Source organism: Gobius niger (genome assembly GCF_951799975.1).
Source record: "Gobius niger genome assembly, chromosome: 15".
Taxonomy (NCBI): Eukaryota; Metazoa; Chordata; class Actinopteri; order Gobiiformes; family Gobiidae; genus Gobius; species Gobius niger.
In genome coordinates, this window is record NC_136866.1 from 27876651 (window position 1) to 27899491 (window position 22841).

Consider the following 22841-nt stretch of genomic DNA (forward strand, 5'->3'; position numbering starts at 1 on the left):
TTAAAGACACGGGACGGCACAGAGTTGGTGAGACGCCGGGCTCAGGGTTATGCCGAAGCGCGGGATCAGCTCCAGTTCCTCCTCGCTGACACCACGGGGCGGCGTGAAGCGGAAACGCTGCATCAGAGTCACATAGAAGATGAACAGCTCCATCCGGGCCAGGCCTTCACCCGGACAAATCCTGCGGCCTGCGAGAGGGAGGAGCCACGTTCAAAAGATAATACAAGCTTTCACTTTGAGATAACGGCACATTTACAAATGAATGTGTATCGATAACATCCTTGTTATTAGTTCCCACCTGCGGAGAAAGGCATGAAGGCGTCTCTCGTGACGAACTTCCCGTCTTTGTCGAGGAAGTGAGCGGGATGGAAGCTGTGAGGCTTTTCCCATTGGCTCTCGTCGTAGAGGACCGAGGTGAGGAGGGGGTACACTGTGGTGCCCTACAGGGAGACGAGGCGGGTTAGAACTAGGGCTGCAATGATTCAAGTAAATCAATTGATTAGTAAAAATCCTCTAATCTAATTTTCCCACTTCGATGATTCGCTTAATTAATGTAACTTATTAGAACAGAATGGAATGGGGCCACTTAGCGCCCGGAACTTTCAGCGACGCTCGTTTCCGCACGGTGGCTTCTGCAGAGCGCAGCTGAGTTGTAAACAGCAGAGCAATGGCGGAGCTGTTCACTCAGAGCCGGGCAGAACCAGGTAATCATCGAAACACAGTTCAAACAAGAAGAAATAGCGATGTGAGGCGAAGATCAGACTGAGGATAACAAGGCGAAAGGACAAAAATATCCAATACCCCTATGCTACCAATGCAACACCAGGAGCGACATTATCATTGATTCAACAGCAGAATGTGAGACACACTCATTGTTTGTTTTATTACTTCTAAGTCTCGCGTCAGGCTCAGGTCATTTCTTTGAAACGTCTGTTTCTTGTCATGTTGTTTAGTCGTATTAGCTTTGTTTCCTCCATTAATTCCCAGGGGTCAGTGGTTTGCATTCACAGTAGGGATGCACCGAGGTATCCACATGCTTGTACTCATATTCGTCCTCATTCATGAGGTCCCGATACCAGAAACCGATAGCACCAAGCTCTCCACTGAGGAGAGAAAATAACAAACAGGAGAATTGTTTAGTGGAAATCCAAGATTCCACATAGGCTGACTTTATTACAGACGACACTCCCTAAATCAGAGTCTGAGCTGGATTTAACCAGAGCTAAATGTTGTTAGTGCAGCAGCGTGGAGTCTGCAGTGTTTACAAGATACAGGGTAATGTTGCTAATGCTGCTAAACTAGCCGCTATTGATTATTGGCCGGTAAAATAAATGTGTTTAAATAGAGCCAGGCTCTGCCTTTGCTCTGACACTGACCTTTTTGATGAAGTGTCCCTGGAAGGTGATGTCCCGGGTCGTCCTGTGGGGGAGGGACATGGGGGCGATGTTTGCGATTCTCTGCGTCTCGTGGATGACGGCGTCGGTGAACGGCAGGTCCTTCCTGTCCTCAGTCATAACCTGGCGACTTCCGATCACTCTGGAGATCTCCACACGGACCTGGTCTGAGAGACGAGAAAACCAGAAGAAGAATGATTGGTGCGATCAGAACTTGTAGGACTTTCATTTTCAGTTGATCTGCTTTTTCTTTAATGCACACAAATCCCATTACTTGCATCTCAGTGTGTAAATCTATGCTCGGCTTTATGTAATACGCACACTTCTCCTGACGCTGCTACAGAGTTAAATATTTTAACGATAAGCACCTTGAAATCTATAGCTTTTGAGGGGGTCCATGTGAAGTGAAGCTCACGTCGATGACCTCAGCTGGATTTGAGTGAAAACTAATACTTACTTAAGGCGAGTAAAGGCTTGAGCTTTAGATACGTTCAACGTTCAGACGTTTCCTGCAGTTGTGTATTTACATCCAACGTCATGTAATTAACACGTAGCCAGTCAAGGTTTTCTTGAAATATTCGTTGATTTGTGCAAGACGTCCAGAGGCGTAGCTTGCCATTAGGCAAGGCAGGCAGCTGCCTCGGGCCCCCTTGGAGGGCCAACAGATTTGACAGAAACGACCAAGAGTATAAAATCACTGCAGCAGCAGTGACGTAGGTGCAACAACAATTGAGCCAAATTCGCCCCTCCCCCACCTGCTTCTCAGAGGAGAGGCATTCCTGTTTGGGGCCCCCTGGTAGCCTTGCTACGCTACTGAAGACCTCGCTCATTCTTAATGGGAAAATAGCAAGAGAGGAAGGACTCCACTGTTTTCTGCCTGTCCTCTGTCGAGAGCGGACGTGTTTTCTGACTTCTCCTGCCGCTGCTTTTATCTGCTGCTGCTAGTGTCTTGTCTGACGTATCTTATTTTTTCTCTGGACTCTCTGCTCGCTGTGCTCCTAAGCCGGCTAACCATGGAATTGATCAACTGGTCTCTCAACGCAATTGACAAGATTTTTTCACAAAGAAATGGGGCAGTGGGGGAGCCTACTTGTCCAGAGGGGACATTTCCGGCCGGGTATGGGATCGACTCTTGGAACAAGTGGAAGGTCGTATGTTTGGCCCCCCTCTCTGTGGAAGATCTCTGGTTTATCGCAAAGTTGGCAAATTGGCAGCAAAAAAGGAGACCCCGCTGTCAACCGAAATCAAAGAACGTTTTGAAGCGGTAAGCGCCAATATGATGGAGTTACAACGGAAAGTAGCGAAAAATGAGGAACTGATTAAGGACCTTCTCGTTACGAGGAAGGATTACGGAAGATGGATTACATCTTGGCAAAGTCAGGGGAGACGTCTCAGGAGGTCTTGGGACAGATCTCGGGGCTTTGCAGAACTTTGGCTGGACTGAGAAGGCTGCTGCGGATGTCTGAATAATGTTGAAGATCGGTGAAAATCACATTGATTTACTCAAAGCTAAAATCTGAATAATTTTACCCTCCATGGAACACAGGAGAGCAGCTGGGCCGTTATCTTTCCTGTGCAATGTCTACATCCCACACCAAGGCCAAGCCACGGGGGAAAGGACTGATAGGACTGATGCCGGGCTGATACACAGACAAACATTTAAAGGTTTTTCTGCAGAGAAACCTCATACTGCACAACACGAAGTGTCCCGCCCCTATCCTACGCTCCGCCTCACTACTAGCCCCTCACCACCCCTCCCTTTTGTACTGAAGAGAAATTTCCACCATGCTTTCTGCACGTACTGTGTATCATCCAAAAATGTGTTATGTGTTTAATGTGTGCGTAAGTGCTTAAGACTTGCTTTAACTTTTTCTGTAATTTTCGAAGAAAAGAGTAGTGCGCACTGAATGGGTGCTGCTGTCTGATGCTCTCTCATCGAATATAATTTCTCCATCTGTGAGATCAATAAAGTATCTATCTGTTGACAATATCAAGTTGTTGTTGAAAACGCACCTCTTTGCACTGGCTTTTAATCCAAGCTGAGCTAGACATTTGATTATGCTGCAGTTTTTATTTTTTGTACATTGTTGAAGTAATATGTTTTTTGTGTGTCTGTATTTTTGCACTGAATATGGAAAGCACTTTGGGGCAGTACTCTGTTTTTAAAACTTCTGGAGATCACACTCGGAAATAGGTATAGGAATTGAGAACCGGTTCAATCCATCAGAACCGTGTGTCTCCATTAACGAAGCCTCTCATCGATTCATTTGCATTGCAGCCTCTTTATATAATAAACCTGCAGGTGTGGAGCCGCTGCAGATCCACGCACCACTTTCACTTCATCACCTAAAGTGTTGACTTTTAGGATCTGTGCTGCACGTCGTAACAAGTCCATCTGAATCCGTCCTCTCTATAAACGCTCATAAACGTGCGGCTGCTACAAAGAACCAAAACAGAGTACACGTGCTGAAACCTGTGCTTCTGTGCGTTGCCCGGATCATTCAGAAACTCCGGCACCAAGCTTTTTCAACCATCTTCCATCAAAACGAGGAGAGAAATGACCCCTCGCAAACCCCCTGATGTGGTGCGTATTACCCTGTAAGTGTGGGTACTTGGCCATGATGAGCAGGCCCCATCTCAGCGTGGTGGCCGTGGTGTCGGTGCCGGCGCCGAACAGTTGCATAACTGTGTTTAGCAGGTTGTCCTCGTCAAACGGACTGTTTGGAACTCCCTCCTCCTGAAGGACAACACATCGATACAGAACTGAATGTAGAGAATGTAGGTTCCAAAAAGGTTCATTTGGTGTTCTTCTGTTGAACTTGTGAAATGCTTCACTTTCTCAGACCAGTGTTGTTTTATTCATACCAGAATATTTTTGACCACTCTCTTTCTGCAGTCTGCCTGAGTTGGTCACATGTTGCTGTGACGTGTCCTGTCAGGTTCTGGCGCTGCTTTTAAAGGAGGCAACTGAAATTCGGAAACATGGCCCCGAGACAGTAAACCAGGATGAGGGGGCTTTTTTGCTTTTGCACACCTGGGACATTGTCCGGTTGGAAAACAGATCCACAACCTGTGTAAATCAGCTGACAAGACACATCACAACAACATCACTGGACGTGTAGGGCGCGGCGGATATATGCTTCTTATAGCAGGCTGAGGGCACCATCTGTCTGACTTCTTCAGGTCGGTGTCCCAGGTGTGAGTAAGTTGGTATGCCCCCTCGTCCCGGTTCACAGTCTGCAGATGGCACTGTCAGCCTGCTGCTACAAGCAGGAAGACCGAGCCAAAAACTGTCAGGTATGAAACAACACACAGGTCTGGCTATAAGAACATATTAACTTTATATTTTTCACTCGTATGTGCTTTTGTCTTAAGGACGGCTGGAAAGTCAGAAAAACCGCTCACCTTTTTCTGTTGAACCAAAAACGAGTCCACGAACCCCCGACACATTTGGGGGTTGAGCGTCTCCCTCAAGTTCTTGAAAAACTGCCTTTGTTGATTCTCGGTCTTTACTCTTAGCTTTCTAAATTCATTCCTCTTTGGCACCAGACGTCCGAGCCACGGGAACATGTTATAAATCTAAAACAAAAGTAAGTATTTAGCTAGTACTTACTCACAACATGTAACAATGTTAAAAGCTTTAACCTCTCAACCCCCACCTGAATCGAGCACATTTTCTGCAGTTTGGCTTTAGCTTTTAGATTTGGGTAATACCGAACTGGAGAAAATACACTTGGTTCAGGCGGTGAGTAAGAGGTTAAAAAAGTCAATATAGCACAATGTCTCCTCTGAAGATTACCTGCACTGATGGAGACCCAATGATCTGTGCGACTCTGTTGGCGTCATTGACTAAAGTTATGAACTTAGGGTCGTCATACTCAAAGCGACTCCCGTAGACCATGGAGCAGATTATATTGGAGACTGCCTGGTTCATTGGCTGTCTGGTGTCGAACGGTTTTCCTATCAAGTACATGAATAGTTGAAGGTTTGCTCATATGGGTCCAGTGGTGACTTGAGGTGTGAAGATTTCAAAGTCTCACCTTTAAAGTTCTTGAAGACGTCGCAGAGATACTGGGCCTCCTCGGTGATCTTGTCCTCGCACGCTCTCCTCCCCATCCCATAGTCTCTCAGGTTCGTCAGGACAAAGCGCCGCACCTCCCTCCACGGCTCGCCGTTGGACCACATCACTCCTGAACAGAGCAAAAAACATCACCTGCTTGAAGAGTGTCTTGTTTTTCCCGGTGCGCGTGATTGACAAACGGGATCAGCCCATTAGAGAAATGCTGGATATGACGCAGGAAGAGATAACCAGTGTTTCATGCCTCCACAGAGCTCCAGAGACTGTCAAGCAGAATATCAATGATTTTGACTTTGATTTGAGAATGAATTATAACCGGGGAAGCAGCGACATGCTGCTGTTAATTCATCAAACCACAGAAACATAGAGAGAAATTATTAAAGAGGGGGTATTATGCTTTTTTCAGCCACATAGCACCAGTCTATCACACTACAATGATGACGAAACCTTCTGTTGGTCTGTCAATGCAGTAAATTAGAATAACTGCCTTGTATAAAATTGCTCTTTCAAAATGGCTGTAGCAAATGGCTTGAAATAGGCCCCTGTCTCTTTAAAAACCTCTGACCCTTTCCGACACGCCCCCTCCACACGCTGTCTGTGGCATCACAACAACACTGCGCTCGTTTTCTCAACAGTATTGAAACTACGATCGGTGCATTTTAATTTTTATTGTTGGAAAGGAGCTACTGTTTATCACTTTGTGAACAATGGCCACACAGGATATTATTTGGAGACAAACCTTCCACACCGGACGGGGCTCTTGCCTAAAAAATAATTGCTGTTTGGAGGCTATCTCTTTGCATCTGCCATGCCCTATGGATCTCTAACTATACCCCCATGGACGACACCAGGATCTGCAGGAGCCCATACGATTCAAAAGACGGACATTATCTGTGCAGGTGGACAATGGTTTTTCGAGGTTACCCGTTAGCTTGTTATAATCGACTACAGCTCATTGTTGATGAAAAGTCTGTAATAAACCACAAATGTGTAAAGCCAGGCTCATTGTGTGATCATCGTAAAGGCTGCTTCAAGTAGCTGCCTGCTTTATTGACGTTATTTGTGCATAATATGCTGCCTGTTTTCAATGAATGTTGTGAAGGTGAAGGTTGTTAGCTTGTCGCGGCTAATAGTGCCTTAGCTCCGGGAGAAAACCACTCGGCTACGACTCACTGTAGATGAAATGTGAGCAATAAACTACGAAATCAACAAGCCCGGCTCAGTGTGTGATCGTCATAAAGGCTGCTTAAAGCAGTTGCCTGTTTTAGTGACGTTTTCAATGCATAATATGCTGCTTGTATTCAGTGAATTTTCCCGTTAGCTTGTCGCGGCTAGCTTGTTAGCTCCGGGAGAAAACCACTCGGCTATGACCCATTGTAGATGAAATGTGAGCAATAAACTTCCAAATCAACAAGCCTGGCTCCGTGTGTGATCATTGTTAAACGGTTCTTTATGTGTGTGGTGGTTTTATTGACTTTATTTGTGCATATTTCTCGTTTTCACGTGATGACTCGAGGTTTAGCTTAGCATTAGCTTTCTCCGGAGGCTCTGTGCATCATCAAGGCCCAGCGCAGAACCAGACACTGAAATAAGTGTTCTTGTCACCGGATTTAATCCTGGGTGTTTCGGTAACAGAAACACTGATGTGTGTCTTTGTAAAAGTCTGCTGTGGCTCCGCTTCACAACACGTGAAGCTAATCCTCCATGATGACTCTGTTTACATCTTAGGGCTAGACACTGCGGGGAGTGGTTGGTTACTCGGCTGGTGACGAAAGTTCGGAGGCGTATCCTGGAGGTCGAGGGCGTTTCCTGAAGGAATCAGGCGTTTTATCCCTAAAATGGCCGCCATCAGAGTTTCTACAGATTACTCGAAAATACATGAATGTGCCCAGGCAACACTTCAGGCATGGTTTTAATGAGGGAATGACTTAATAACATGATGTAAAGCTTGAAAAAGTCGATTTTGCATAATACCCCCCCTTTAAAAACAAATGAGCGCTAACTTTTAACACACAATGTCATTAGGCTAAAATAAAAAGCCGCTCAGGTTCATGTATAACTAGAAAATTTACTCTGGAATCATAGGCTACTAATGCTGAAATTGCAAAAATTGCAAAACGTGAAAAATTCATAATTGCATAATAGTGCTTTACATGCAAAAATCCCTATTAAGTTGCATTATACTGCTTTATATGCAAAAATCCCTATTAAGTTGCATTATACTGCTTTACATGTGAAAATCCCTATTAAGTTGCATTATACTGCTTTACATGCGAAAATCCCTATTAAGTTGCATTATACTGCTTTATATGCAAAAATCCCTATTAAGTTGCATAATTGTGTTGTAATTGCAAAAATCCCTATTTTTTTGCAGAAACTGTAAAAACTGTTGAAATTGCAGAAACTCTTGACATTGTATTAGTGGTGGGCCGTTATCGGCGTTAACGTGCTGCATTAACGCGAGACTCTTGTCGGGCGATAAAAAAAATATCGCCGTTAATCTATTCTCAAAGCTGGGTTGGGAGCTGGGTCTATTCTCTGCAAGCTATGATGACTTTCACCGTGATATTTTATGCAGGGCTTAAAGTATTCCGGCCTGAGGCAAGGATGTAAAAAACAGTGAGGTCCGGATAATTCTTTAAATGGGGGGGTCCCCCAGGAATGTTTTGAAGATTCCGATGTAATTTCCTGTATTTTAACACTTTTGTCTCATCCTTAAGCTGTTTTCAAGCTTAAGGATGTTTTGCTTTTTGTTGCACCGTTTGGGACCAGGAAGCCTGAGTGAATGTAGTGAGTGAGCGGATGGTGGTCGGACATGCAGATGGTGCAGACTGGCCTCACTTCCATCAGTCTGCCCCAGGGCAGTGGGTGCAGCCGTGCACCCCCTGAAGTTTTAGGTGACGAGTCACGAACCCCATACTTTGGCATGATGAATATCACAAAATAAAATATCTATTTAATATCCATTTCATCCATTATTACTGTGAAGCAGGTTTTCCAAACAGTTTTGCTCGCCTGAATGAGAGGCAATAAGAAGGTCTTGTCCTAAATAAATACTAAAATATGAAATGAAAATGTCCGTTTTTAATTGTTTTGAAAACGAGGCTGTGGGTGTGAATGGGCTCATTCTGAACATCAGACTCTGGTTTGGACACTGCGCTCTGGCCCCGCCCCCTCTGCGTTGCCCTCACTGTCAAACCCCCGGTAGCTACAAAGGTGAATGCGCTGGTTTAAGCTCTCATTAAAGCGAAGATCATTTATTCGCAGGACAATCTTTGCATGAGACAGAAACAAAGTGAGTATCAGAGGAGGAGGCGATGATGAGGCACAGACGCTTCTCCTTCTCCTCTCGCTCCTCAGATCAGAATGAGGAAAACTCCTGTAAATCGGAGTCACCGTCAGTCTGAGGCGCACGGGCTCCTCTCTCTTTATGACAGAGAGTAAAGAAACTGCATCTGGATCAAACTCTGGCAAGTTCATGATGAAGGCGCTGCTGTTGTAGTGAGGCTGACGCACAGCCGCGCCCCCGCCTCCGCGGAGTTTTACGCACAAGGGTCCAAAGCAGCTCATGAGGTTCGGCTTTAGAGTGGACACATTAACAAGCTCATCCATGTCTAAACTAGAGGCTCTTCCGCCTGTAGAAGCGCGTGTTTACAACATTCATTTGCGCAGCAAAGGATTCGATTCGTAAAAAATAAATAAAAAAGCTAAAATTTTACCGGTGACCTCAATGGTAGACACGGCCATGGCCTGAGGCCTCTGGCGCAAGCAAAGTGTATCAGACTGCAAATTATTTGTCCGGTTTTTCCGCGCATTTCTGAAAAACTCACGTTTCCCGCACTTCTTACGGTCCATGAATGCATCTCACGCGCAGCCTCGCTGTCACGTGATTCCTCTGAAACCAAAACAACTGTCCGGACGCTATGAACAGATGAGTGAGAATCGGATAAAGAGGCGAAGAGCAGCAGGTTCTACGACTGATCCACAGTGAGTTTATTTACTTATTCTGTGAGTACTGTCGGGCTAACGGGGTCGCATCAGCCGCGCTAAAATAAGCACTAAAAGCCCCGCACGAGAGCGCGGTGTCGGACCTGCCCCGCTCCTCCTTCTGCAGCCGTGCGCGCGGTGAGACAGGTGTGCGCGGTGAGACAGGTGTGCGCGGTGAGACAGGTAGTTATTTTTTGGGTAGCACACATATTCTGAATGGTTTCGGCAGAATTCAGCGAGACATTTTAATCTAGATTAATCTAGATTAATTTCAGAATTAATCTAGATTAATCTAGATTTAAAAAATTAATCTACGCCCCAGAGGTTCCGCTAGACTTTTTTTTTGTCGGCCACTTTGGCCGGCTGGGTCGTCCAATGTCGGCCATTCGCAAGAATTACCGGCCATTAAAAGATATATACATTATGAAGGTGGCTTATTATCAACAACAATCTAGACTAAAGCACATCTACACAAGTGCTTTAGTTGGTCCAAAAACACGGCTATTTCTAATTAAAGACTGACGTGAGAAAAATGTAGCAACAGTGAAAATCGGATATACACCACTCATATGCACTTCAACTCAGACAGAAAGTAGCCGATATCTACGAGCCTAACGCTGGTCCTTATCCAGGTCTGACCAGCTGCACAGCGAGGGCTGGGCTGTAGATCCCCATGGAGAGACAAATCGACAGCACTAAAGTCACAAAAGTCAGTCTTGAGCGATTCAAAACGGACCCAGCTCTGCTTCGCTTTAGAGCGGCTCCAACACCGGTAACTAAGCCGAGGCGTCTGCGCAGACTGACCGAGGGAAGCACCTCTAAACCCGGCCACTCTCCCAGGAAGAGCCGCTGCGGGACAGTGCGTCAGTCTGACTGAACACATGCGCGTTTCAGGAATATCCTAATCAAACGTATTAGCTGCCGAGTTCTTAACACGCTTATATAAAAGTAAATGTACCTGTAGTTTGCCGTTTTCTTGTAAAATGTGACGAAGCACGAAGAAAGAGCGTTACACATCCAGACAGCGATGATGGCGCTTCGACTGCGCTTTGTAAAACGTGCTAAAGGCGTAAAATCAAAACTTTTTGGATAGAAATATTGAACCTTTTTTGATATTTAGGCCTGTCTCGAAAACACTTTATGTTAGTCACTGACTTAGGTGACATGTTTAATATATTTTTCTATATTCTCTTATTTTTACCGTCGGCCAATTTGGCCGATGGACATAATTTTTACGGGCCATTTGCTTTGCAAACCGGCCAAAAACCGGCTACAGCCGGCTAACAGAAACCCTGCTATGCCCACCTCTAAATTGTATAAATTCTTAACATTGTATAAACTGTTGAAATCACTGACAGACTTAACTGTATCAAAAATCCTATTAAAATTAATGGGGAGCCTTCCCCATACAAATCAATGGCAGAATTCCCAAGCCCGTAGAAAAAAAACTGGAAAACTGCAGAACTCTAATTTTTTCTGGAAACTGACAAGTTGTGGAACCTGAACAAGCAGAAACTGTAGAAATTGTAAAAAAGATTTGGAAAAAGTTGCAGAAAAACATCAAACATCATCGATTTTTGGTCTTGGTCTGGGTCTTGGTTCGGGTCTGGGTCTTGGTTCGGGTCGTGGTCTGGGTCTTGGATTGGATCTTGGTTTGAATCTTGGTCCAGGTCTTGGGTCGGATCTTGGTTCGGGTCTTGGTTTGGGTCTTGGTCTGGGTCTTGGTTCGGGTCGTGGTCTGGGTCTTAGTTTGGATCTTGGTTTGAATCTTAGTCTGGGTCTTTGTTTGGGTCTTTGTCTGGGTTTTGGTCCGGGTCTTGGTTTGGAGCTTGGTCTGGTCTTGGTTCGGGTCTTTTCTGGGTCTTGGTCAGGGTCTTTCCTTGGGTTTTGTCTGGGCCTTGGTTCGGGTCTGGGTCTTGGTTCGGGTCTTGGTCTGGGTCGGGGTCTTGGTCCGGGTCTGAGTCTTGGTCTGGGTCTTGGTCCGGGTCTTGGTTCGGGTCTTGGTCTGGTCTGTCCCAATCCTTGAAACTGCTGAAGTCCTTGAAGCTGCAGAAATGGCTGAAAGCCCTGAATGTACCTGAAGTCCCATTAAAATGAATGGGCAGAATTCCCCATACAAATTAATGGCAGAATTCCCGATCTCGTAGAAAAAAACTGGAAAACTGCAGAAGGCAGATTTTTTTCTGAAAACTGACAAGTTGTGGAAGCTGAACAAGGTCAAACTGCAGAAATGGCAGAGACTGTGGAAAAAACTTTGCGGAAGCCCCATTATAAGTCAATGGGAAAAATCGGCCGATTTTTGGGCGATTGCGGAAAAACGGAAAACTCTGAATTCCCAATAGCAATAATCTCTGAAACATGCTGAATGTTTTGATGTATAACTTGTTGAAATTGCTGAAACTGTGAAAGCTGTGAAAACTGCTGAAAATCAGGCAAAAAATGGATTAATAATAAAAGATAAAGAACAAGAAATTGCGCCTTGAAGTTACAATTTCCCAAATATATTTCGGCGTTTGTTACCAAGTTTGCCTTTCTTCATAGATTTTGTGAAAATGGCCATTGGGTCTCTGTCCCCAAACACCTCGGCGTTGTCCACCAGACCCTCCTTCACCGTTTTATATCCCGCCAGAACCACCACCTTCTTCGGACCCAGCCACACCGTGAACACCGAGCCGTACTGCTGAGAAAGCTGTGGGACCAAAGAAACGGACATCAGGATTCATGCAACAAAAGCTGGCTTCTGGTGAGGTTTAAAATCTGAGTCGACAGCGGTGGCCCAGGTCATTTCAAGGACACAACAATTTCAGTTCTGCTTTCATCAAGACTTAAAAGTTTTCAGCCAACCTGGCCTTAATGTCCCTCAAAGTCTCTACTGTAAAAACTGGGAGCAGGGCGTCCATATAGCAAAATATCTATCTTCACCTCCATCAGTGTGTTGTAGGGCCTCTTCAGATCCAGCTGCAGGAGGTTTCCCACCACGGGAAAAGGCCTGGGTCCCGGCGGTCCCTGGTCTGATCCCAGACCATAGAACAGGTAGAACAAGAGCAGGACCAGGACTGCCCCGAGAACCGTCCCGGGACTGGAGAGGAGCACGTCAGTGAAGCCCATCTCGCCTTCTCTCTGGTGAGCTGTGAACAGGAGCCTTTAAAGCAGCAGTCCATAAATGATTGTATGAGCAGAAAGAGGTGTTGTTTCTGGGAGGGAGATAACAACGCTGAGGTGGAGACCCTTACCCTTCACCAGTGATGTACCTGAACACGTTCATTGAACGAAAGTTCATGACTCTATGCATAACACTAAGTGAGGAAGCCATAATAATTTTGACTCATGGCTGAAGTCAACTTTCTCCAGCTCTCCCAAGGTTGGCAAAAATGCATCTCAAAATACTTCAGATTGTTGCTTTAAGATATGGAATATACAAATATTTCCCTGAGAGGGGAAATATACTGAATGCAGGCTGCAGGCCGCAAAAGACATACACGGCCTGATGCTCCCACGAGAGCAAGGCGCCTGGAGCGCCTTTGCCCGCCTTTGCCCGCCTTAGCCCGCCTCGCTCATCTTAAACACACCTAACGAATTGGTGGTCCCCAGACTAAATAGGTGTTTAAGATGAGCGAGGCGGCTGCAGGCTGCCTGTGCGACGGTGCCCGTATTCTCATGAGACCGAGGCGGCTGGAGCGCCTTGGGGAGGAGAGCGAAGTTGCTTTTCTCCGCCTTGCTCGGCTGCCTGAACTACAAAAGCCAAAGGGATTGTGGGAAATGAAGTGCTGTAAACACGTTCGCTGACAGAGGACTGACAGATGATTGGATCTGAGTTGTGTTTAGATCAGAACCGTGTTGCCCTGACGCTCCGCAGCTCCTGCATCCTTTTGTCTCATCACCAAGATCTACTTAAATCTGCAGAAATGCTTCAGAGTCTTCATGTTTGACAGAAAGTGCCAGTGTGTTCAACATAAGCATAAGTGTATTATTCTAATCCTAAACTGTAAGAGGAGAGTCTGTTATTTCAGCTGTAGTGATGGGTCTGTCTGGTGTGTGGGAGAAGCAGAAATGTGTTCACAAACTTTTAAAATAGTTTTATTACCAAACTCTTTCTAAGAAACGCGAGACGCTGCGTGACCTGAGGCTCCTCTCTGTTCTCGGGGCTGAGATGTGTCTGACTTGATTAGAGGCGTCTTTCTCTGCCCTCGGACGCCACCGCCTGGTCTCGTCTGGAATCGAGGCGAGGCGCACTTCATCTTTAACACACCTAATATCCCTTGTGATTTTGCTGCGGGCTGCCCGTGGGGCGGGGCGGGTCAGAAAAATGCCGGTCACTTTACCGCCGTACGCGCATTCATTGAATTCAGCCACGACTTATTCCGTCACCTTTAGAGCAGGTTTTTGACGTAAATATGCATCGGATTTTCACAAAACAAGCAGCGTTTTGCAGCTTGTGATCCAGCGAACACATCATGTCTCCTATTGTCGCGCATCACTATAGAGCTCCACAGTCCCGCCAAATATTAAGAGTTTAACGTCACCGCAAAAGCTAATCAGCTCTGTAGCAATTCGTGACCATAAAATGTTTCATTTCAATCCAAAAAGAAGACGACATGTTGAAGAAAAGGCAAAGGTACAAGGCTGTGACATCATTCACTTCCTGACTATAGAAACTCCGTATCTCAAGAACCATTGCAACAAACACGGTGAGTTTCTTTTACTTTGCAGACAAAAGTTCTATATTATTTCACTAAACAATCTGAATCAGGCTAATTGTAATAAAAATGATCGGTGGTTCGTTTAATTGGATCGTTGGGAACATTGTTTTGATCCATCTGACGTTTTTCTTACTCTCAGTGTTAGATATGGATAAAACTATCTGCCTGCAATATGTTTTAATACATTGTTTATAATATGTTTTCTACATTACAATAAATAAATAAATAAATACGTGTGGGAATGTGAAGCTCCACCAATCAAAAGCCTCGTAGTAGATCATGGGACTCCCGAGCATCCTGGGTAATGTAGTTCTAGGATGAAGGCTCGCAGTTAAACTAGATGGATCTCAGACGTGCTTTTTTCACCTGCATCTGACTTTGCGGTCGCTTTAGAACCACAGAGCTGGATTCAGCCCGAGCTGACGGAGTTACGGAGTTAAAGACTTTATTCCAAATCAATACGGTCTCAAAGCAAAGGGGAGTTTTACTTCCGGACCGGAGAGGAGGCGGGACTGTGGAGCTCTATTAGACATCACGACTTCAGGCTCTTTCTACTTCGGCGGCCGGTCCCGTCCGCTTTACCCAAGCCAGAATCATTCGAATTTCCGCGTATCTCCTCTGCCCTCACATTGTTATGTCTTTTAAAAAAAATAATTAATATCATAAAAAGTGAAAACACAAAAGCACTAAGGAACAATATATTCATGAAAAAGCGTATTTGTCAAATTATTTTCTTCTTTTTCTTTTTTTTTTAGCCCTCTGCGCCAGAGAGTGATCTACTTTTGCGCTGCATCTGGTTAATACTAGCTCTCTCCCATTCATTCTCAATGGTAAGTAAGGATGCAGTTCACTGTTTGGCCACCAGCGTGAAATTGGGGGCGCTGTTTCACTCCTTTTGCAAAGTTAAAGGGATATTTCAGGATTTTTAACATCGGGCCTCATTTCCTAGTTATCCAGAGTGTTGCTGATTTCTGGAGATATTTATTTTTGTAATTCATGCAGTTCTTATATTTGAAGAGTTTCGTGGCGCTAGGCTAGTGCATGTCTATGGTATCAGCTAGCCTGCATTAAAATCAGTGTGACCCGCTCCACAGTGCACCTGAGGCAAATCACTTATAACACCAGACTAACCATATAAATGTCTGTGTCCATAGAATTATTTTTGGAATAAAACTGACCTGCATCACATGAATGATCGCATTTTGAGGGACTATTTTCTAGCAGATCACTCCAACACTGCGTAGCTTATACAACCACGAAGCTGATGCTGCTCAAATATAAGGCATTTTAAATGCAAAATGGTTACAATTATTCATCGACACAGACATTTATATGGTTAGAATCGTGAATCGAGTTTTTTAGAAAAAAAATCACAGATTTTTTGGGGGGGAAATCGCCCAGCTCTACTATCTATCAATTTATCTGAACATCTGAAGAACGACTTTCTAACATTTTTGTCTCGTCAATGAAAACTGTTGGACTTGGTTACATTATCTCTTAGCCTCGAGTCGTGCATTGTCCGTCTCCGACAATTCATCTGGTTCTTTTGGATCATTCCGTTGATAAATGAAGACATTAAACAGATATAAGAATCATCAATTATTATTGAGAAAATAAATACGAACAATAGTTACGCTTCACGAGCAGTTGGTAGTTCCACGTTGAGACAACACAGCGCCGCGGCCCCTCATGAGAGATCTCTGCCACTGCTTTGTCTCTTACACTTTTATAAACACCTCCCATGCCAGGGGGCATCTGCGTGTGAGTCTGCAGTTAATCTCAAATTGGCCAAGGTCGGTTCAAGCTGTTCTCCACATTGTGACAATGTATCTGCAGCGAGCGTGTCTCATCGCTTCCTGTAACTTCTTTGTTACCATTTTCGTACTCCCTGTACTTTCTCTGTTATATTTACTTGTTATCGTCGTCCTTGCATTCCAGTTACTGCTATGGCAGAAATCATTTCCTAACAAAACTTTCAAGGCAGAGCAAGTTTATTTGTAGAGCACAATTCACACACAAGGCAATTCAAAGTGCTTCACAGTTGCATAAAACTACAAGAAAGCAAATCAAATCAATGAAACATCAACATAAAAATGAATCAATTACAGTAAAAGGCAAGAGTGCAGATGAAATACTCTCGAGTACTCGCACGAGTAAAAAGAACTGTTTTCAGCCTGGATTTGAACATTGCCAGAGTTGAGGCCTGTCTCACATCCTCATGAAGACTGTTCCAGATTTTAGCTTTAGCCTCACCGTGTTTAGTCCTGACTCTGGGAACCACCAGGAGACCCCTCCCTGAGATGGTTCATACGGCTCTAACATGTCAGCGATGGACTTTGGTGCTAAACCATGAAAAGACTTGTAACAAGCAGAACTGTTTTAAATTCTATTCCCTGAGTGACAGGAAGCCAGTGCAGAGACCGGAGCACTGGACTAATATGGTCGTATTTCCTGGTTCTTGTCAGGACTCGAGCAGCAGCGTTCTGGATGTTCTGCAGCTCTAACAGTGGATGGATAAGTCTCTCTAAGTCTGGTTTTGACACTATTCCTCTGATCTGAGCCATGTTTTTCAGATGGTAAAAGCTGCTGATGTTATTGCTTTGATGTGGCTGTTTAAGTTCAGGTCTGAGTCCATGATCAATCAGTTTTGTCTGAGTTTAGTTGGAGAAAGTTGTTTTGCATCCACAAACTGATCTGTTGGATGCAGAGACAGAGTATCTCCAGGCCCATGTTCACCCAAGTTCATTCTTTCCTTTTTTTCTGTTTTTTCTTCCATGGCGGTAAATTGTATTCACTGACATTTATGAAATATTGTCCTGAATTTCTCGTACACAGGAAAAGGCAGAACAAACCCTGAAACCCTCCCCTGAAAAAGAGATTCTTAATCTCAGTGGGACTATCCTGGTTAAATAAAGGTCAATAAATTAAAAAAACAAAAACGTTTAAATGGCAAATTTTCAGATTTGTGTTTAGTGATTTAAAGACACGGGACGGCACAGAGTTGGTGAGACGCCGGGCTCAGGGTTATGCCGACGCGAGGGATCAGCTCCAGTTCCTCCTCGCTGACACCAGGGGGCGGCGTGAAGCAGAAACGCTGCATCAGAGTCACAAAGAAGATGAACAGCTCCATCCGGGCCAGGCCTTCACCCGGACAAATCCTGCGGCCTGCGAGAGGGAGGAGCCACGTTCAAAAGACAATACAAAAAGAAAGTATATATCGATAACATTCTTATTATTATTATTCACCTGCGGAGAAAGGCATGAAGGCGTCTCTCTTGACGAACTTTCCGTCCTTGTCGAGGAAGTGAGCGGGATGGAAGCTGTGAGGCTTTTCCCATTGGCTCTCGTCGTAGAGGACCGAGGTGAGGAGGGGGTACACTGTGGTGCCCTACAGGGAGACGAGGCGGGTTAGAACTAGGGCTGCACTGATTCATCAAGTAAATCAATTCATTTGATTAGAAGAAATCCTCAAATCTAATTTTCCCACTTCGATGATTCGCTTAATTAATGTAGCTCATGCTTGTATCCTCAAAAGATAAATTCTCTGTTGGCAAATAAAAGAGTCAACAATGTCCACATCTTTATCATGAATAATGCTCGTTCCACAAGCAAAGTGTTATGAAAGCACGTACGGTATCATCTGTATCATCTCATGTTTGCATCGTATGACCATTTGAATTTTGGGTTTGTTTGGTTTTATGTTTTTTTTTTGACCATCTCTGGTATTGGGATGTCCTCATGGCCGGTAAAAATAAATGTGTTTAAATAGAGCCAGGCCCTGCCTTTGCTCTGACACTGACCTTTTTGATGAAGTGTCCCTGGAAGGTGATGTCCCGGGTCGTCCTGTGGGGGAGGGACATGGGGGCGATGTTTGCGATTCTCTGCGTCTCGTGGATGACGGCGTCGGTGAACGGCAGGTCCTTCCTGTCCTCAGTCAGAACCTGGCGACTTCCGATCACTCTGGATATCTCCTCACGGACCTGGTCTGAGGGACGAGAAAACCAGAAGAATGATTGGTGCGATCAGAACTTGTAGGACTTTCATTTTTAGTCGATCTGCTTTTTCAAAATGATTCTTTAACACACACACAAATCCCACGGCCAGGGGTTACAGTGGGCGGGAACGGTTGGGAACGGCGTTCCCCCACCTTGCATGGCCAAAAAAAAAAAAAAACGTTCATGATTGCAACTTTGTCATTTTCACGCACATACGATGCAATAAAAATACTAGGTCGGGCCTACTAAATATCCGCCCGGGGGCCAAACAATAAAATCTTTTCCATAAAAATATATATTTTTCGGGGCATTATGTGATGGGGAACAAGGGGCTTTTAATTTTCTTTGTTACTGCTGTGTATTTAGAGTGTTTTTATCCTTTTGCGTGATATTTTTTAGAGTGCATGTTTTAGCTTGTTGCCCCGACCAACCCCAGCCCTGTCACTTGTCCATCACTTACCGTCTGCATCAACCACACCTGCGGCGCATCAGGACTCTTGTATAAGAGGAAAGCGAGGAGACGACAGAAAGGAGACGGGAGTGCCAAGTGGGACGACGGACGCACACGCACCTGGATAGGAGCCCCTCTACTACACAGCAGACCCTGCGAGCGGACGGAGCGAACACCACGAGGCCTACTACACGCAGAGGCAGAGGAAACTCTGCCTTCGCAGTAAGTGTTGTGTAAATTGTAATCGCTAGTGGTGTTCAACTGCCTTGGGCTGGGTGCTCGCGGGCACGTGTGTGCTGTTCGTTGACTGTGTCACTTTGTGGGCAGGGAGAGATCGGGACCCGGAGACCTGTGATCGTCCACGAGAGCGACCCCAAAGCGCGAGCGGAGCGAGGCGGATCCAGCACCTACTGCTACGCAGATCCCGCGAGTTACTGGAGCGAACACCACGAGGCCTACTACACGCAGGGGCAGAGGAAACTCTGCCTTTGCGGCAAGTGATTGTGCATTAAAGATTGCTAGTGGTGTTCAACTGCCTTGGGCGGGGTGCTCGCGGGCACGTGTGTGCTGTTCGCTGGCTGTGTTTTGTGGGCAGGAGCTATCGGGACTTGGAGACGTGCGGCGGTGTTTTGTTTTTTTACAAAGCCTTAAAATGCTGGAATATAATATAACGTTTATGTTTAGAACCAATTCTATTCAGTGATGATAATTACATTTTTATTCATTTATCCCAAAAATCTGAATATGTTTGGTGGTGGGAGGCTCACTCCTGACCGGCCCAGTGGCCAATGACAAACCACAAATCTCCCCCAGTGAAAAAGTAGTGCAAGAGCCCTCCTGTAAGGACCACAGACTGTGAAAGTGGATTTTCTCAGATAAACAACATAATAACAAGCCAATATTGTTTCTCAGTAATGTTTCAGCACTCATGTTCATTTCTTTGGTTGGGGCTCCTTTGAATAAGTGGATCCTGACAAATATGTTAAGAAATGGGTTCTTCTTAGACGTAGGACTGCAGACCACATGCCCAGAGAGGAACTTCATAGATTATGGAAACAAATAAACTGAGTGGATCTGGCAAAAGCAGAATTTGTTCATTTTGTAAATCACACAGATCCCAATCATTTATGATTGTTAAAACCTGCTAAAGGATATCAAAAAATAATTCAAGATCTTAAAAAATATTGGAGACTAAAATAATTACAGTATCAAATACCTTGTATTGTGCAGTATGAATACTATATACTGTTCAGAACCCATGACTACACGTCATTACATAAGTACATAAAAATATAAAATATAGCGTGTATCCTAATGCTTGTTGAAGGTTAAAGTCCCCCCACCTCCCAAATCCCACTTTAACCACTGCCCACGGCCCTCGGCTTTATGTAATACTCTCGCTTCTTCTGACGCTGCTATCGAGTGAAATATTTTACAACCACCAGAAAAACAAGAGTTCAGCCCTGGACAATAACATCACTGTGCTCAGTTCATGTTTTATTTTGTTGGCCGCCTGCCAATCGGGGTCAGGCAGGACAAAGGAGAGCACTAACCATCAGAGAGGGTGCAAAGTTCACTGAAGGATGTTTGTATTTAACAAAGAGATTTATTTACTTATTGGGACAAGCCCCTTGAAATCTCTGGCTTTGGAGAAGTGCAGGCCGGTTCTCATGTCAATGACCTCAGCTGGTGATATCTGTGTGAAAAAAAGCTTGAGCTTTAGAGACGTTCAATGAACCCAGACGATTCCTACAGTCGTGTATTTACGTCCAACGTCATGTTTTTAACACGTGGCCAGTAGAAGACATCACTAATCCCTAATTGGAAAATAGCGACAGAGGAAGGACCGCGAACTCTGGAGATCACACTCAGAAGGAGGTATAGGAATTGAGAACCGGTTCTACTTGAGTAATTTATCAGAACGTGTGCCTCCTTCATTAACGATGCCTCTCATCGATGCCGCTTTGCGGTGCAGCCTCTTTATCTACATAAAGACACATCTCTTTAGTTCGTGATGAAGTGAACGTGAATGGATCTGAGATAAAGTCATGGCTGTTTTAGGATCGGCACTGCACGTCGTAACGAGACCATCTCAATCTGTTCTCTCTATAAACGCTCATAAACGTGCGGCTGCTACGAACTGAAGAACCAAAACGAAGCGCACGTGCTGAAACGTGTGCTTCAGTGCGCGTCGCTCGGATCATTCAGAAACTCCGGTGTCGAGGAGCTTCGATCATAAAAATAGAGGAAGCTCCTCCTCTGCGCATCATTTTCAACACTGGCTTTGGCAAGTTTAGTTTAATTACAGAAATGAGCGTCAGCTCCCCTGAAATAAACGTTTCGGCTTTATATTCCCTCGCAAACCCCCTGATGTGGTGCGTATTACCCTGTAAGTGTGGGTACTTGGCCATGATGAGCAGGCCCCATCTCAGCGTGGTGGCCGTGGTGTCGGTGCCGGCGGCGAACAGCTGCAGAACTGTCTGCAGCAGGTTGTCCTCGTCGAACTGACTGCTGGGAACTCCCTCCTCCTGAAGGACAACACATCGATACAGAACTGAATGTAGAGAATGTAGGTTCCAAAAAGGTTCATTTGGTGTTCTTCTGTTGAACTTGTGAAATGTTTCACTTTCTCTCAGACCAGTGTTGTTTTATTCATACCAGATTATTTTTGACCACTCTCTTTCTGCAGTCTGCCTGAGTTGGTCACATGTTGCTGTGACGTGTCCTGTCAGGTTCTGGCGCTGTTTTTATAGGAGGCAATGGAAATTCGGAAACATGGCCCCGAGACAGTAAACCGGGATGAAGGGGCTTTTTTGCTTTCGCACACCTGGGACATTGTACGGTTGGAAAACAGATCCACAACCTGTGTAAATCAGCTGACAAGACACATCACAGCAACATCACTGGCCGTGTGGGGCGCGGCGGATATATGCTTCTATAGCAGGCTGATATTAAATTTATATTTTTCACTCGTATGTGCTTTTGTCTTAAGGACCGCGGGAGAGTCAGAATAACCGCTCACCTTTTTCTGTCGAACCAAAAACGAGTCCACGAACCCCCGACACATTTGGGGGTTGAGCGTCTCCCTCAAGTTCTTGAAAAACTGCTTGTTCTGATTCTCGTTATTTTCTTTGAGCTTTATTAATTCATTCCTCTTCGGCACCAGACGTCTGAGCCACGGGAACAAGTTATAAATCTAAAATAAAAAAGTATTTTTATCTAGTACTTACTCACAACATGACATTGTAACAATGTTAAAAGCTTTAAAAAAGTCAATATAGCACAATGTCTCCTCTGAAGATTACCTGCACTGATGGAGACCCAATGAGCTGTGCGACTCTGTTGGTGTTATTGATTAAAGTTATGAACTTAGGGTCGTCATACTCAAAGCGACTCCCGTAGACCATGGAGCAGATTATATTGGAGACTGCCTGGTTCATTGGCTGTGTGGTGTCGAACGGTTTTCCTGTCAAGTACATGAATAGTTAAAGGTTTGCTCATATGGGTCCAGTGGTGACTTGAGGTGTGAAGATTTCAAAGTCTCACCTCTAAAGTTCTTGAAGACGTCGCAGAGATACTGGGCCTCCTCGGTGATCTTGTCCTCGCACGCTCTCCTCCCCATCCCATAGTCTCTCAGGTTCGTCAGGACAAAGCGCCGCACCTCCCTCCACGGCTCGCCGTTGGACCATATCACTCCTGGACAGAGTATAGACATCACCTGCTTGAAGAGTGTCTTGTTTTTGGACCTCAAGATCATTAATGTAGAGGTGAACAGCAGAGGGCCTAGTGGCCGGTGGACGCGCCTCAGGGAGTGTCGAGAGATCCTACAGTGCATCCCTCGCCTCCTGTGCGCCGTTTTTTTTTTCAAGCTTTTTGAACTTTTTTGCGAGCGTTGACCAATCAGGAGCTTTCCCCAACAGTGACGTGCGTTGGAGCTGATCTTATGCCGCATAAAACAGTCAGAGTCTTGGAGGATCGTGTCGTGAACCAGAGCTACAGCAGCTCTGGGACTTTTACAAAGACATCAACTTATTTCAGTGGCTGAATCTGTGATGGGAATGTGTTTGGGCTAACCTAGACTAGCCATTGTCCACCGGCACAAATAATCACGCTTTTTCTCAAGCGTTTGGGCTGGATATAGGCTTAAATACTGGGGAGATGCAGCATAAGACCGACCTGAGTGCTTTCACTATTTATCCCCTGATTGGGACAGGACAAGAAAGAAATCCACTGGGA

At 45.1% G+C, this 22841-nt stretch overlaps 1 protein-coding gene across 1 annotated transcript; it reads right to left on the reverse strand.

The window, feature by feature from the left end:
• On the reverse strand, positions 1-22440 carry LOC306975088 (cytochrome P450 2K1-like; the record flags this gene model as incomplete). The annotated part of the gene is made up of 16 exons (XM_079572509.1): positions 1-188; positions 299-440; positions 1377-1561; positions 3990-4131; positions 4800-4973; positions 5194-5354; positions 5435-5584; positions 11980-12148; positions 12382-12601; positions 17147-17324; positions 17406-17547; positions 17960-18144; positions 20992-21133; positions 21628-21801; positions 21911-22071; positions 22152-22440. 16 exons carry the CDS (start codon positions 22438-22440, stop codon positions 1-3), a joined length of 2802 nt encoding a protein of 933 aa, XP_079428635.1.
• Between the last annotated feature and the right edge of the window lie 401 nt (positions 22441-22841).